The following is an 18,975-nucleotide window of genomic DNA, read 5'->3' on the forward strand; positions in this document are numbered from 1 at the left end:
AATCGTCGGTAATGTTACAATTTTTATGTGATTGATAGAGTTAATCAACTTGTGCAGTGAACGGCTTATTTGATCATCCGAATGGGAATAATATAATGTTTCATTGATTACAATAATTATAATGGAATGGTAGATTTGTATCTATAGATACGAAATTTGGAATTCAAAAAATTTTCAAAAACTCATAAAGAAGTCGCAAGATATTCTCTAGAGGTTTAACTATTTGTAAAAGTTATAATTCTTAAGAACTGTAACAGATCTTGTTTTTATAAACTATGTCACGATGGGTAGAAATTAGACAACTTTTTCCAAACTGTGCCAATAATTGCAAAAAGATGCGAACCACTGCATCAACACTTTGTTTAGTGTGCTTACAGTGGATAACGATTGTTTAGGAACATTAAGAAGACCAGAGTGCGATGCGGATAGAAACATCAATATTGCGGACAGACATTATAAACTCATTCCACGGAGCGAAAAGTTAGATAGGAGATAATCGCGGATCAGTCTTCGAGTGAATATGTTTTTACACAGTTGTCATTCGAGTTGCGGTAAAAACGTAATACTGCTAAAGAGAATGCTCGTTGATTATTAATAAGCAACGACTAGTTGTCGGTGTTGAACATGCTATTATCTCCGTGCACCGAATTACATTGCAAGCATATTGTTATTATTTTTTTATACGTCACATTATTTATTACACTTCATGCTTTCTCGCCATAAATGGATAGTATGTTCTAATTACTTCTTATTTATTATTAACTTTATTCTTGTTTCCAAAACTGGAAATGTAGTCAGCCACAAGAGTCTACATACATCTGTTTAACGTGGTATGAAATTCTAAAGTAAACTGAGAATTTATGTGTTTAAACTGACCTAACCCAACCCATTAAAGTGTTAACACAGTGGTGGAAACAATTTATGTAAACTTTAGTCTCTTCAGACATACTGGAACGTATACACATACTCGTTTAGTTTACAAATCACTGTAAATGTTATAGTAAATGAATAACAACAAGAATTGGGGAGAGGAATATTTATTATTAAAATACTCCACGATATTATACGTCAAAGTAAGTTTTTATTTATTTCGAGAAAGATACTTTGTCTCTGAAGAGATTAATATATCTGTGGTACTTGCAGGATATAAATATATTTTCGTTCCACTATATCTCGTGCTCATTACCATTTTCATATAAACATGTTTAAAATGTAATATTATTATTTTCAAAGTATTTCTTATGTATGTAGTAATTTATGTAGAGTACATAGGCATGTCGTTGATTAATAATTAAGTCAAAAGAAATACTGAAGAGAATTGTGAAAAATAACATTGAATGTTTGTTTCCTGGAATTTGAATCGTCAGGAAAAGTGGAAAAGATCACGTGGAAAGTATTTCGATGAAATGTAACAAGTTTGATAAAAAGTCACGTGGCGTTAATTGCTATGCATCGATTTGATACTGTACAGGTCAGCTTTACGATAACACTTTTTAAATGAGTACTGCAATCGGACTTTTCGAGAGGAAAAAACACCATTCCATCGTTTGTTTTCGAAAGCATACAGTCGAGGTGCTGCGAAAAAAATATTTGCTGATACATGGAGTGCTGAAAGGCACAAGTGATCGTCGAAAGCATCGAATCGGCCATCGTCAAAAACGTAATATATCTATATAAACTAATATTTCGAAAATACTTTACAAGAAATCGATTTATGTAAAAAAATAAGGTAGACATATTATTAATATTATTATTCTCTTTTATAATAATAATTAGTATTAATAGCATTATATAATAATAATATGACTACTTCATCTGTGAACATAAATCGATTCCTTCGGTCATTTTACCTATAAATTGTATTCCTCTATTAGTCATCGAAAATGCGCTACGTCATTTTAAAAATCCGTCTTATGCCAATCTTGTCGAATCAAATCAAATCGTATCACTTTATAGAAGAGATGAGAGATACTGAATACTTTAATAACAGACAGAGAATAATGATAACATGAAATTTCAAGACTCGTCTTTCTTAAATGATTCCACAGTGATACGATGATCGTTTAAAAAATGTTATTAATACTCATATTGCAAGAGTTACAGAAATTTAAGTTAAACCCTGTTATTATGCATAACTCATAAAGCGTCTGCAGTTAGCAAAGTGTTAACGGACTGGCCAAACGAATCAATCGTGGAAATCATTTTAATTTTATTTTAGTGACCATTTATAGACAGGTACAAGTGCATGTATATTTTATACTTCGTGACCATCTTTGCATCACGCAATTGCGGCAGGGTTGTTGTCAAGGGCATCGTGTCCAAAGGATCTGCGTCGGTCACGCTAGATTCACGATTAGTGATGATCTTGTAGTCGGAAGGAAACAACACTCCGCAGCTCATTCACTGTTGTCTCCTATAATTTCGCGTGTTTACGTGGTTCTTGCCGTAAACTTTGGCACGTGGACAGGACGAAGTGCGCAGTGGCGAAGGTTCATGACTGGACGAAGCCTCGACCAGGGTGAAGAGAATCGCCTGTGGCGTAAGTGGCCAGGGGATGCGACGTTCAGTAAGCAAGAAGAAGCCTTCACATCTGAATCTCTGGCGGGAATTTTTGACTATTGAGCCTACGGCCAAGCACCTAGCGCAAAATCCTGTGAGTGCGATCCACCATTTCATTTTGACGTTAACATTATGTGGTTCTAAATGTGTACATATGAGAAATAATATTCTGCGACATCCAAACGTTGGGATACTTTGACGAAATTATCATTTTAAGTGATATTACTTGAGAAAATTAAGTGTATACACTCAGGTAAGCCATTAATCTTTTCTGTTTCTATTATTGTTCGTATGGTGACCATGCGTGAAGTGAACGAGCATAGTTATTACCAAGTGAAGCTCAATTTTTAGTTCTGAATGTAATATATAAATAATGAAACGTGATGCAAAGTGATGAACGTTGAGAATTGATGAAGAAAATAGGCTATTAAGCTTGAGAAATAGAACGAAGGAAGGTATATTAATTCTGTGCTGGATAGTTTATTTTTAAAAAAGAAACTCTCGAAAGTGCATCATGTATGAGATGATAATGTGGTACAGTGATAAGAATACCGGCGATCTTATCACACGGTAACTTTAGAATGTAAGACGGGAAAGCGTAATCGAGAGTGCATTTAGGTCATAATGAAAATGCATGCGGTGCTCGAGAAAATTCTGAGCTGTCCCAGAAACATTGCAGACTCGACAATAGAAACTGTTCCCTTCGCTAGTACTACGAACGCTATTAAAACCTGACGATCGTGAGTAACACTTTTGAAGGAACGAATAATATTTCTCGATTGGACAAATAAATCTGGACGGAGTTTGTTTTTCTTACGGAATTAATTGATGGTCAGAACTATCAGCTGGAAAAGAATACGAAGAAAGCGTCATAGAATTAAACAGATGCATGTACCAGAATATGTTTTTAAATAAACAGATGCTCGCATAAAAATTCCTTAATTAAGGCGATAAAGAAAAAGAAGTGAATTAAATCGTCCTCTGTTAATGATCACAGTACTTAAATTCTCATTAAATGGAACCTATGTTCCTCTAATACGAAAAAGGGGAATATTTTGTTTGCAATGCGTTCATTACACGGAAGAGGTGCAGCGCCAACGATCGATTCCCTATCACTGTTGACCAGTGCAAAATGGTGATGGTTCGAGTCGATTTTATTCATTCTTTTTTTAACCTTCCTCCGAATCGCGGCCTCATTGTGCACTAAATATTACGTTACGATTGATAAATACATTTATAGTATCGGAAATCATCACTTGCACTTGCAAATGGCTGTTAGAGAAGCTTCTAATAGATTGAATTAGCAGTACCCCTAATCACGACCCGGAAAGAGGATCCAGGCAAGGAGAATCAGATAGTGATACGCGACATTTCTTACCACTCGACGTGAAAAAATTTTATTTGTTGTGTACGTTGGACAATTAATACAACGATAAATAATGAGTGTGAGTTATCCATGCTTCAATATTTCACGTTACATTCTTAATCTTCTACAACCCCACGTAACTTTCACGTACATTTTGTCTAGATTTTGTATCCACGATTTAATTTTATTAACCCTTTGAGTACCAAAGGAAATTTTCGTACATATCCGAGGAACGTCAGACAGTTTTAAGCAAAGCTGCATCATTGTAAACAAAAATGTATATTTCGGTCAATTTTATTTTAAGGTTCGTGAAATTTTTACAGAATACTAAAAACATGTTAGACTTCCTTTATTACTAAAGAAATAAAAATAAAACGTTACAAGTTCAACAAAAAATAAATTTCTATAAAAAAAATATTTTCACAAAAACTTGACATAAAATTGAAGCGCACAAATAAATCTGTGTATTAGATACCGACGTTACTTTCGTAAAGCAAAATTGATTTTTTAATGAGTTCTAGCACTTATAGCTTCGAGCAACGATATATCGCTCCTTGGTACTCAAAGGATCGATATGTATCAATTATAGCTTTAAATGGTATGATCTATCCATAATCTGTTTCCAGAAACTATTTTGCAGCCTTACACACCAAGGTGGATATAAATGAAAGTTTGTGTTTATTAAAATTTATCTTTCAATTATATGTCAACATTGCCTGAATATATAACTATAGACGATGCTCTATAATTTAAAAACACTTACTTCTTAACAATTTATAACTATAGACGATCACTAATCCTCTTATCGGTAGAATTCACTATTAATAACCACATTGTTATCATTGCACTCACATATCAAGAAAGGAGAAAATTTACTTCTCTGGAGTACTCGATTATTCGTTAATAGTCTTAATCGCTTACATTTAATGTAATTTTCAAACTTTACAATAGGGAACTCGCTTTATTTCTAGTTTTACAAATCGACTGGTATTATGAACGTTTCTACCGTGTTTCCGGAGGGACTTACTGAAGCACCACGTCACACATCACCGAGCGTGAAGGATGACGACGAGGCACAGGATAGATACAATCGTAAGTACTTACAGATAGTAGCCTTTTTGTACTGCCATCGTTCAATGCGATTTAACATTGTGATTTTTATCGAGTGATTTCCTCTTTTATTGCATATCGTGTGCTTATAACATTGTACCATGTTTTATATGTAAATATTCTTTTATTTATTCCTTCTATTCTCTTTGGTCTTTTCTCTTACCTCTAGGATCATTTTCATCCACATAACTCTCGCACCTTTCTCGTCTAAAATTATCATTAGCAAATAATATCAATAATCAAAATTGTTTCCAAGGGATGTTTTCATCCTTAAAACCGTTTTTGTGCGAAAACTGCGAATCCGGTATGTTGTTTCAGCCGAATATACCGAATTGAACAGTAAAAGCTATGTAAATTATGAGCATAATTATACACAAGACCTTGTTAAATCTTAAATCTAAGAGTAAATGATGTACATTTTTCTGCTATTACTATACACATGCGAGGCGTTTACACAATAAATCCATGGAAATGTACCGTGGATGAGACTTCATATAAGGTATTGTAAAACAAGTTGCGTACCGACAGATACATTTCCGGTGAGAAACCGTGATTCACTATCTGTTAGCCTGATATGTAATTATTCCGTGGCAAAGCATTCTTTAAGGAGTCGTGTTATCCACACACGTTTACGTGAACTCGTAGTTCCTTCGAGCGAGACTATTATGCTATTACCGTGAAATTGACTGACACACCGTATCCTTTTAAGAGCATAGTTTTATGCGAGCCTTGAGAAAAGAGTTGGAAAAAGTTTTCCACTTCATTTAATGTATTCATGGCCCAAAGCGTACCTAGAAACAATTTAATTCGCGTTATTAGGAGTAGCTGTATCTGAATGTACGTAATTAATACGTTAGCACATTGTCGGCGTCCGTGAAACCCATTTTTAACAGGAAAATTAAATTATCGGAAGTAAATTAAGTCATTTCCGGATGACTAAAACCGAATTGAGTCATCAACGTTTCAATTACCCATGGAGGCTCGAGTTCCTCGTTGTCAAAGGGAAACTACGTATAATAAATCTTAATTCCTGTGTTGGAATCGATACAACATTTATTGCATTCGTATAATTTTTTGTATATACCTAAACATATTTATCATCATAGATTTTTTTTTAATATGGTTTTATTTTTCGTCGCATCTACTGCTTGGTAATTAGCGAGGAATTTAATTGGATTTCTGTTTGATTAGTAGTACTATGTATACAATAGTACATACTATTGTAGAGTTTAGTGTCCTTGGAATAGTTGATGGTGTTTCGCACATCAGAAATTTTATATGACATTTTAAATATCTATAGGAATGTCCATTTAAATAGGATCAAAGTTTTTAGCAAAATCGTCTTTCTTGAAATTTCAACACCATATCTGGCCTCTTATACGAACTAACAATTTGATATCCTTTAAGAGTTCTCCAACGATATTTCTTTTTTGTAACTATACTTGCACAGAAAGTAAACGTACTATAAGCATTAAAGCAAACTAAAATAAAATCACTTCTCATTCAAGTGGCATTTTAATTCAGTAGTAGAATAGTACGGATGTTGATGAATACACATGTGCAACGTCATCGTGGAGTTATTTGGCAGTTTTATAGCGACCTGCTTTACAAAACATCGTAAAGAATTGAATCTCTTGAGCTGTTACTTTACGAAACTTCTTTTTCTTGGAGCTGATGCAAGAACTGAACTTCTTTGTTTGCACAGTGGCTGTTCCCAAGATATTTAAACTTTTAACGACTGTCCAATTCGAATATACTTCAAGCTTTGATAACTTGACATTGAAGTTTTTGCGCCCAAGCGCGTCCATTGAAATTTTTACATTTTTCGACAGGCAGCTACACTTTTATGTCAAAGTATACAGGCCAATACGGGTTCTTTATATTACACAACTCAAATGGTCATCATGCTTTACTCTTGGAAACCGTTTAACTTTGATTCAGTAAGTTAGTGGTCATCCAAAAATATTTATTTTAAATATCTATGTAACAAGGGCATTCGAAAACAGTATAAAGTAAATACTTCGTGTTCTCTACGATTACTTATTAAAATCAAGTTAAAATAATTTTATATTTGTGGTCCGATTATAATACAACACTGTCAATGTTTAATGACGATAATATATTTAATAGTGAAAAATATAATTATATATTTAAATTTATATTATCTTATATTATATATAAATCTTAATTTGAGTATGTAATTACATTTTTCACTATCAAATATATTATCGTCATTAAACATTAACAGTGTTGTATTATCATTGGACCACACTATTTCTTTCAAAGTTAACTTTCTTTCAAAAGAACTTTACATAAATAACATTATGTAATGGATTAATTGAAATCTATCCTTGTTTATGTGGTTGCAATATTACACGGTACTTTCATCGATCTTTATTTATACACCACGAAGAACATTCCTATCTGCCGACTATAACTAATCGATTACTATAATATTCTTCCATGTAATACCTAGCGAACGCTAATTCAAATTTCACACGCGAGGAACCTGGTATAGGGAATTCAAATATACTTTATTTTTAAAGTCATGAAAAAATATAAGTGACTGGCTGCTATCTCAGTAATTAAACCTTGTTTCTAATTACTGTGATTTTAAACACAGTTTTAGATAATTACATTCTCTTTGGCATAGGTTTTGGGTGATAATTTTCTTTTTTCAAAAGTGCTTCCGAATGCTGATTTATCGACGGAGAAACGACGGCACACGTGACTTAATTTTAAATTGATTGAAAGAATTGTCGGTAGATTGCGACTGCCTATCGGTTACGTTCGAATGATAATGAACGCAAACAATAACGACATGCACTGCTAATAGCATTATTAGATACTTGTTAAGTAGCTGTTGAGAATTACTGCCTTCAATTTTATGTCCTTTTATTACCATTTATAAACAAATTGTGGCAAACAATATTAAACCTCTAATTGTATTTATATTTAATTTGTGAACAGTTTTTTGTTTTGAAAAAATACATTTTTATTTCCTCTTATTTTTATTTTTATTATTCTCTTCTGTTCCCTCTGTTAATTAATAAATTCAATCAAATTAATGTTCGTCGAGATTAACAGAGCATAACATATATTTATGTAATATTAGACATTAACGCTTCAACTCATACTTTTTGGTCTCCTTTAGGCTTTATAAAAAGTTAAAAGTATTTTAGTAACATAACTCAAAAAATACATATTACATATTGTGAAATTAGGAATCTAATTATTTACTGAATAATTTCATTTCTTCCGAACCTCACTTATACACATTAATGCATCGTATCGTTTTTCATCCGTCGAGATTAATTTTCTATGATGCATTTGCGCATAGAATTTCGATAAATCTCGGCTGTTCAATTAAACGTTAATCAACAGCATTAACTCAAATGCATCAAATTAGATCTCTTATCTCATAGCAAAGATTAACAGCTAGTTGCGTACTCATCCATCATTCTTCGTTCGGTGATCGTAGCTCATTTGATTTAGAAGACAGTCTTTGCATGCACGTCATACCAAATATAAAAATATTCGCTGTTTTAGATTGAGATTAAACTATTTCAAGTAACATTTTTGGGTCACATGTAAATTTCTCATCCCTTATATAAATACATGCTGTACAAATATGAATATATAATATATAGAGATATGGATAATTAAAATGTTTATTGTTTGATAACAAACATTACGATTTAATGAACACCAGCATTTGAAAGAACTGTTTACCCCCACTCAATTAATAGAAATATATATGTTTTGAACCAATTGCGTTCTGTTCATTTTGCTTTATGTAAATTTAAACATTTTCTTTGTCATCTACTCCATATTTTTGTAAATATTGAGATTCTTACTAGAAGCAGTTTTCGACTCAATGAAAGTAACATGTCACAAACCCCGGAAACGTGGAAAAAAGTGAACGTGACGGACAGTATTATCTTCTGTACATATAGTAATCGATATCTGTACCGGTTGCAGTGGATAATGTCGTTCGTTTTGTTAAAGTTTTTCCTCGCTTCAAGGGTTAAGGTCACGTTATGATACATTATTGAATTCGTTTTTTTTTTTTTTGTATTGATTAGAACACATTTAAAAGATCACGTGGCAACAGGTAAAAAGTTGAATTCTGTAATTTAATCTCTGCTTTGTTCCTTTTCTCTCTCAATTTTTCTATTAATCGTAATTTTCTTTGTCCTGTGTACATAAATCAAAGCTGTCAGAAGATCACTTGCTGAAAATAGAAGAAGGATATTTTAACAATTTTTCGAGTTTCAAAATACATGGAAAGTTTTCATCGAAAACAAAATTCCTTCGTTCATTCAGCAAATAGTGACGTCTTCTAACAGATGAGACGTTCTCAAGTTATCGCTATTTGGATTAAAATTTCAATTTCATTTCAATTTTGAAATAAAATTCTGAATTTTTCATTATAAAGCAAATGCGTGTATCCCCTTAAACTGTGTCATAATCTTAAGGAATCACATTTTATACTTGATGCTTTAGTACAATATGTACCTTAAGTAGTCCGTGTTTCATCATAGAAAAATTGATAAAGCGACAAAGTAAATATCGCCAAATCTACCGAATGTTAAAGTTACTCTCGTGTTCGACGACTCGATTCAGCCTCTCATCGCCTGTTCGTAGTGACAAGAGATCTGGTACAGGAGAATGATTCAGCGACAGCATTTGGAAATTTCCAGATTTCACCTTGACTTTGATTGCACGTCGCACGCGAGCTCGATCGTGCGAATCTCTGGTATAAAACAGGCTGCTACGTGTTACGTGTACAAAGCGAATCTGCCCGACCAGTTCAGAATTCCGTTTACCAAGAAACATCGCTCATTCTTCATTCATCGACTATTACCAAGTGAGGAAAGCGCGTAAAGCAGTTTTTCATGTCGCCGCCGGCTTCTACAATGGAATGCTTGAATAAACAATGCACAACTCTTGAGCAGTGTTTCCATCGACCGATTCGAGCGATGCCAGCGGGAAAAACCGACAGATTAGACTCTGCTATTTTCCGTTTCCTTTGTCTGCGACGGATATTATTGCTCGCGGAAAAAAAATATCGTGGACCACAAAAGTAGTATTAGGTCTTAATGGATCGATCAATGAATTACGATTGACGGTTCGGTTATGGCGATGACTAGACTGCGAATCTTCGTGCAATTCAAATTTGTACAGATTCAGATAAAGAATTGAGATTTAAATAAAACTGTGCTTCGTATCTAGACAGTCTGATATGGATTTTATTGCTAATATTTTATATATTTTTGAATTCGTACACATCCTCGTACGTTTACCCACATTTTCGTTTGCCAAAAATGCATACACATACGCAGTCTAGTGATAGACCACTTCGGAACTTTAATTTATTCGGTTTACTCTTAATGTTTACTACCGTAAGTAGAACAATCATCTCTGAATAATTTTCTTTTATACTGCATCTATTCTAGAGATTTCCAAGAATATATTAAGAATATATATTAATAAATTACAATTTCACATAGTTTTTTGGAAATTGCTCGGTGTACGAATACTTTCTACACCCACTGTATATAATGATTGATGTTCAATTGATTACTACCCTCTTGCTTTAAAAAGTAACAGATTAGACATTTACCCTTGTCATTTCAACCCCAATAACACACAACAATTAAATTTCATTAGGTATGTTGCGTAGGGGAATACTTGATCCATAATAGAAAGCAATGCTAGTTTTACTTGTTAGATTAAATAATATTACAGTAGACTTAGTGGCGTGCAGTGCGTCACTGTATTATCCGGTAACGTCAATCACTTGTAATCGGGATAATTACTCGTGAAGTAATTACCCTGCTAAATGCAAATTTGCTGATTCATATATTCAATTAAATACATATTTACCGCCACTTTTTCCCCGGCGTCTAATTAATTTGACACACTGTGTAAATATAATGTAATTCCATGTGATATAATATAATTTAACGTAATCTTTCGTAACAATCGTCTAGCAAATATACATGATTCACGAATTTCATGGCAATTTCCGCGATGTCGTTAACGTTCGCTAACCGAAAAACGTATTTGCAGGACGAATTAGCAGCGTTGAGGTTGTCGAGCGCTGCTTGCTCTGTCTAGGAGGATTTCTCGAGGACCTTGAAAATATAATTCGAAAATACTGGAATGATATCGTCAACATTATTATGCGTGCAGTGAATTGGCCATAAAGGAACCAAAAATTCCATCGAGCACGCGTCTTTCTGCGCGGAAACAATGAATGCTTATGCTGCGGATGTTTATGCATTTATGGCAAGTGAGAATATGGGAAGACGTATGAGAATGTGCTCACATGCAAAAGTATATAAAATATTATACCGTTTAAAAGGTGAGACACTTGATAATATCATTCCAATTCTTTTTCTGTACCTTTGAAAACATGAATTTGCATAAACACCCGCAGTGTAGTGATGAGAGTACCTGCAAGGAAGTCGGTTCGTTCACCCATTTTTTCCTGAAGCGTTTAATTTAAACGAGCCCGTATAGCAGTTAAAAATATAAAGAATAAAATATTTTTCGAAGAATTAGGTGAGATAGCTGAGACTGTTAGAATGAACCATTGTACTATTTTGAAACATCAACATGAAGCTTTGGAGCAGTAGTGAATATCCAAATAAATTTAAATAATATTTCCTACGAGTTAAATTTCACATTACGGGAGCTGTATTAATAGCCACACATTTATTAAACGACGTGTAACATAAATGAAAGTACAAAACGAACTCTAAACACAAACTGCCTTAGGGCAATCGTTAATGCTTTTTGCACAATAAAATATGCGAAAGGAAGTTGAGTATCGATGAATTAAAAAGTGAGTAGGAAATTAATAGACGAAGGTGTCAGCCATACGTTCTATAATGAACCGAAGGTATTCATTCATAATGGATAGAGTAAAAAAAAAAAAAAACAGACTGTACCGCAAACTTTTGTAACCTACAAGCATGATGAACTTCATCTGCATGCGTCTAACTCGGAATGCATGCCAATTGAGACTTGAAATGCATAGGAATGTGGACACAGCATGGGCAATAATAATGAAGTAGATGAAAAGTAATATTGTTATTTTGTAGCGAGGTTCTCGAGATATTTTAAAAATAAGTATGCAACGGCAAATAAATGAATATAATATATTTTATCGATTATAAAAGTAAATTCTCGATATTCATTTTGAATAGATAAAGTATGGCCCTCTCTTCTGTATAACAGTATTTGAAAAAATTCCTTGAGAATAATAAAATTGTAGTAGCGTGAAAATTAAAGGAATAAAAACTAAGTAAAAGAATAAACATGTATATCATAATGAAAATGTAAAAATAAAATTCATTGTGAACAAACCTCATTACCATCTAGCTTATCATATTTATGACAATATCAAAACGACATTTATTACAGAAGTGTAGAAAAATGTATAGTATCGCGTTATTGAAACAGCCACTAAAAGACTTTCTCAGAGCGATAATTTTAACACGATGAAAAATTATTCGAAATATTAAAAAACCGGTTTAGATACGTATCTCGCTCTGGCTATCGCAAATCCTTCGACAAAACGTTACACGTGTCTCCAAACCAATTTACCTTAGTAATAATATGGTTTCATACTTGTTTCCATTTTAAATAGTCGAGACGTTTATTGATCTCGAGATACAAACAATAAACGTTCACGTTCTTTTTTTCCATAATGCCAGGAAATATAAAACAATTTTGTAAGATAGACAAAACAAGTTTGTAAGTTGACAAATTTAAGAAATTTATAAGTGAGTATAAGACTTAGGATCTCAACATGTAGGGTAGGCCTTATATTTAATATGTTTATTCCATATCCTTTATCTCACGTAGCGAAAGAAAAAGAGGAATTGTTGAAAAATAGGTGTTAAATGAAACCAACCATTTTTCATAAATTAATATTTTCTAATTCGTCATAGATCAACCCTTTTCATTCGCAATGAATAAATACTCACGTAAACACAGGAAATTCAGTTCGTAGTATATTTACCTCATTGAAAAATTATTTTAGATAATCTCTGTGAATTTTGAAAGAAACCTAAACGTTTATCAACTATTTCTTAAACCTCTGCAGTCTTATGCAGATGTATTTCTTATATATATATATATACGCCTTATATATTCAAAATATCCTTTTTTTGACGTCGCTGAGTGGACCTAACCCCTTAAAAGACCGCTGTAATGACCAGTTTTGGCTCTAATTGGATTGATTAACTTAGCACGTGCTACGAACCGGCTCGACCGGCGAAATGCGTAATTACACGACGGATTCACGTCGGTGTTTATCGGTTTCAAAGTGTCTCGTTACACGACACGCGAAACACCTGCTGGAAAAAAATACTACACCGTTGCTCGGTTCGACCCTTTCAGCGCAAAAAAAAAAGGTGAGATCAGTTGGATTCAGTTTCGGGCCGAGAAGTAATCAATGTTTCCCACGTGTGACTTTCCGAGAACAAGGAAAAGACATTTCAGGGCAGGAAGCATGCTCACAACTATAAATTATTCACTCTTTTTTCATTTAAATTATTTTAGTCTACTTACAGAATCCACGGTCGAACTGTTCAAGTGTACATTTTATACACTATATTTGGATAATAAATAGTGTAAATATTATACATTGTAAAATTCTACAAACGTTCATGTACATACAGAAAATCTAAACAAATATATGGTCTAAGCTGGATTTTTTGTATATTACAATAGTCTATCTTCAAATTAATTTCTAACGTCACCTCAAAAATTGATATTTGTACACGAGAATTAGAAACATTAAGAAACCCTGTATATGTACTAATTTGAAGAATTCGTTTATGTTAAAAATCGACTGTGTATTATTTAGATGTTTTAATTCTATTCGATCTTATTCAATTTTTTGAAATTCTTCAAGTAGCTACTGTTGCGCTACATTTGTTCACAATAAAAAATCTAAAAACAATTGTATTTTTATTGATTACATGAACAGTTAAACCAAATAGTACCTACAACGTGCGCCAAATATGGAATGCACCATCTGAAAGCTTTCATAGAGTGGTTTCACCGATCATGGCGAAGAGAATGCCGCGGTATAATAAATCTAAGCAACCTTACACAGGTAGATAAAAAGCTTACGCTACTTTCACAGGAAAGCAGAAAGATGTGCGATTTGTACATCCACGGTAGGCAGTGACGATAACTTATTGCTACTGAACCGTAACAACAACACAGGTGAAGAAATGTGAACCGATGGAATAATGTAACGAAAGGAAAAAGTTGTTCGTGATGGACACCTAGCAATACGTAACGAAGACTATGTTTGATGCAAATGGTTCGAACATTCGCTTATGCAGGAAAAATATTTCTTTAGAAACAGAAGGATATTATGGCAATCGAGGACCGAGCAGTAGCGATGTAAAGTTACAGGAAGTGCGCGATGAAAGAGACATGAACGTAAGAATGGATATGAATGAGCTATTCAAATATCTAGAATGCTAAGAAGTCTATGAAATCCACCATTAAATAGTTAAAGAAAGTCTTAATATCTGAAACTAGAAATGACGAGGACTGGGCGAGACCTTTAATAAAAGCAGTGGCCCTGAGATTCAGCATGATGATAGACTACCTCTCACTGATATTATATATGCGTGAAATCTGTTCAGAATCGTCTGATTTAAGTACAAGATGATGTCCAAGTTTTAACCATTTTCGCGATTCTTGCTGTAGATACTAGACGATACAAAATTCAATGTATAAATGCAAATGATTACGTTTGAGTAACACGCATAACTAAGTTTTATTGAACTTGCATTGTGCGATCAGTAAAAATAACCTTCAGTCCTACTATTATTGATAACAAAAATTAATTACTGAAATTGATCGTTCGATTGAGTACTCGGTTACAAAAACATACTGCTTGCCAGCCTTTTCTAGGTTTTTGCTATTCATAGAGAAATCCAACGAAGCATGCTAGGGATACACAATCGGTTTACATAATGTATAGCCTTACCACATCTCCATTAATGTAACCTTAACCTTACAAGACATTGAAATAAGGACACTCTGTCCATGATTCAGAAGGAAAATAAGCTTACCTGTTGCTGGTTCGCTATTAAAAACCAGCCAACCGGAATTCCGTACAAAAATGAATCTATTGTAACGAGAAAACGAATTGCGTATTTTTCTATTCTAGATTTCATGTTCCGCGTATGTAAAACAATGATTGAATTTTCACGATCAATAGAAGGGACGCGAATGAAACATTTCACTTCTGAATAATTAATTAAGACGGTTTGAAATTTAAATAAATGCAATACGATTGTCAGAGTTTCAGAACGTGAAAATATTGTCCAATATTTTTACTCCATTACTTTATTACACTGAATTAATATCTCTTCTTATAAAGTTAATTAAGTCGTTATTGTCTTATTACATACTTCTGGTTTTCGAAAAGGAAGAAAATACTGGAAAGCAATTCCTCTTTTTAATATTTTTGAATTACATTTGTTGACTTAATTTTTTCTCTTGTAGTAAATTCATAATTGCTGGAAAGCAATTTCTTTTTTTAACATTTTTGGATTTCATTTGTCGATGTGATTGTTACTGTTATAGTAAATCCATAATTGCAGTCTATTAATTTATACAATAATTGCCTCCTACCATTGTCAAAGGCTGCTTTTAAATGTGAAGTCCGTTAACGACTAGGGAATTTTTTATAAGCGTATAAGATGAATACAAATCCTGTGCTGCGTGCAAATAGTGATAAATAAATCATTCGTGTCCGAAGACTCATAAATATTTCATTAAAACGGCAGGTTATTTAAAAACTTTAGCGTACTTGATTGTCGATTTATGTTATCAAAAGATTCTCTCTCTATATATACATATTCAATATATCATTACATCTTTGCCTTGTTACCTCTCGTTTATTAATTTCAAATAATTACATTCTTCTTTACATTGTAATATTTTCATCTATAACTCAAATACAGAATCCAGACGCAAATAAAAATTTGCATGTCTAGACAGGAGTTTTCCTCTTAACTTATTTGCTCGCAAGCCAGTTTCCTGAACTGTCCTAACAAAAATAGTCACGACCATAAGTAAAATGTGTATGTCTAGCTCGCAACGACTAATCTTCGATTTATTTTTCCGTTGCTCTGACAGTTAATACTATCTCTATTACGCTTCGTTATGCCTTGCAGGTACATTCCGCTCTAAATATAAGCCCCCCTCGCAAAACCGCCTGTTTCTCTGGTTAGTTTTGTCCTGGATGCAATCAATAATCGAACGAACATGGCATTCGAGTGGCACACTTGAATATATCGGGCGCTTAAGATCCGTTGGTGATACGTGCATGTTGAGTTTAGCACTGGAAATATGCATTTCCAAGAAGAAGCGTATCGGAGACGTCGATCGAACGTTGTTCATTTGCAATTATTGCAATTTACGAGGATGATACTGACGTCTTCTCAGGCGTGCCATAACTGCTCATTTAATGGGTGAAAACGTTCAAAAGGATAATTATGTACTTTCTTAGAATGATGGGGACCTCATGCTTGATTGCTAAGAAATTTTTTAAACGATGCAAGAATTTAGTTAAACTAACGAAAATTATTCAAACACTATATGGTTATACAAGCTCAGTTGTAAGATTGACCACATAATAATTATAATTTGTTTCTATCGTATCAGCAGCTGAAAAGTATTACTAAATTCAAAGGCAAGCTTCTTAAAGTATATTTCTAAAAATTGATCACTGATACCAGTGAATAACACAATTTTTCCAGTAATAACAAATACGTATATATACATTTGACAAGGATTTCTTAAAATTTGAAAAATAATCAGTTCGAGAACCTGTTGACGAATTAATATTACTATCAACTATTTAAGAGTCAACAAAATCTAACGTAAACAGGATTTGTCCTCCCCTCGAGTGCAAAGGGTTAAAGCTAGTACTCTTGCAATGCCAACACTCGGGTCGCGACGACTACGGACAGATAATTGCTGTCGATAGTTGGTTTATTATTAAATTTACTGATGTCTTTGTTATTTCCCTTCTGTTCCCCTTATTACGCCTCGAGGGTACATACTAGGCAATTTCTCGGTAGTATGAGTCATCGATGATAACATTCTAGATACGAAGAATTCTTATGTTCTTTGTTATTTATTATGCAGCTGATGTTGACTTGTAACATTCACGCTCTGCTCCTCGAGCACTAGAATATTCCTACTTGCAGTATTTATTAACGTCGATCGCTGTTGATAGTTTTCTGGCCGAGTTAAAGGAGAACTACGGTATAGTAGGAGAATTACCGGTTTGGTTTAAGGGCGTATCCTGAATTAGGAGGTCTAAAAAGAGCGGTTTTTCGTGAATTTTTTTAGGACGGAAAAAAATAATTAATTCTATCCAACTTTTTATCCTATTTTCATACATATTTGAGTAGTCTGTGCAAATTTTTTCAACAAGAAATATTCAAATTGAGTCGACTGCGACGCACATTTGTAGAGCACCTTACAATTAGAACCTCCTATCAGTGGGAAAAATGCAGGTCGTAATTTTGGTTTGACACAAAAAAACCAAAAGAAATTTTCATTTTCATACATTTTTCTTCTATGTGAACTAAGAAAATTCATACAAAAAAAATTTTAAACAACTTTTTTATCAAGTTAAAGTCATTCATTTCACCGAAAGAACTCGTTCTTTTTTCAAACTTGCAGTAATTTCACATTTCACAATGTTTGCGGGGTTTTCTTAGTTCACATAGAAGAAAAATGTATGAAAATGAAAATTTCTTTTGTTCTTTTTGTGTCAAACCAGAATTACGACCTGCATCTTTACCACCGATAGGAGGTTTTAATTGTGAGGTGCTCTACAAATGTGCGTCGCAGTGGACTCAATTTGAATATTTCTTGTTGAAAAAATTTGCACGGACTACTCGAATATGTATGAAAATAGGATAAAAAGTTCGATGGAATTAATTATTTTTTTCCGTCCTAAAAAAATTCACGAAAAACCGCTTTTTTTTAGACCTCCTAATTCAGGATACCCCCTTGAGAAAATGCGTTACCCTCCGATCGAACTGATTTTTTTATCATAGACACCCCTCGACCTGGCGATTACAATGGTGGTCATCTTGACTCTTAACTCCCTCCCGTCACCCCAGGGTTAAAACCTAAAATGGTTCAAAAAGTTGTTTTGTGCACCGACCTAAATTATTTTCTTACTCAAACTGCAATCATGAATTTATCACTTTAATACGAGCATTCCATGACTTTACACAAGTGATGCACAATAACGTTCCACCCATGTTTGCTAGAAATTGATGAATATTCCCACCCCGATTTTCATTTCGATTATGACATCATGCCCGGTGTACACATCATGCCAGGGGCCTTTTCGCGCGCTGACATTCATCATTTCCGCTCGAGAAAATTGCTCGGAGATATCCAGCCACTTTACAGCCTTTTGCGGCGTCGAAGATATTTAATTTCAGGTTTCGATTACCCTCGAGAGTTCAAAGAATTTTTTTGCCCCGAGAAGTCCTGTTTTGGTACACCGCAACGCATGAATATGCGTATGTACCAGAGATTTTGCGAGACCTCTGGTTACTGCTGCGGTTTCACCGTGAACGACGTTACACCGCGAATGTTAATGATTTTTACCGTCGATAAAAGCGCGCGACTGCGAGGTATGCGCGACGGATAATTGATACGTCGCTCGTCCTGATCCGATGATACGTAACGCTCGTCATTTTTGGAAGGCAACGTATAAAATTATGGGGCATTGATAGAACAATTTACGAAAAGATGATGCTATACGTCAGAAATGCTACATTCAACGGTACAGACGTAGGGTATAACTATGTACGGTGGGACTTCGATTAACCGGCCCCATGGGGACCGAAGCAGCCCGGATA

General features: G+C 33.8%; 1 protein-coding gene across 1 annotated transcript; it reads left to right on the plus strand.

Annotated features, from left to right (window-relative positions):
• Positions 1–1,693: 1,693 nt before the first annotated feature.
• LOC128881199 (uncharacterized) lies at positions 1,694–12,481 on the plus strand. The gene is made up of 3 exons (XM_054131990.1): positions 1,694–2,653; positions 4,897–5,017; positions 11,111–12,481. The coding sequence occupies exons 1-3, from the start codon at positions 2,555–2,557 to the stop codon at positions 11,245–11,247; spliced, it is 357 nt and encodes a 118-aa protein (XP_053987965.1). The 5' UTR covers positions 1,694–2,554; the 3' UTR covers positions 11,248–12,481.
• The last annotated feature ends 6,494 nt before the right edge of the window (positions 12,482–18,975 follow it).

This window comes from Hylaeus volcanicus, chromosome 8 (genome assembly GCF_026283585.1).
Source record: "Hylaeus volcanicus isolate JK05 chromosome 8, UHH_iyHylVolc1.0_haploid, whole genome shotgun sequence".
Taxonomy (NCBI): domain Eukaryota; kingdom Metazoa; phylum Arthropoda; class Insecta; order Hymenoptera; family Colletidae; genus Hylaeus; species Hylaeus volcanicus.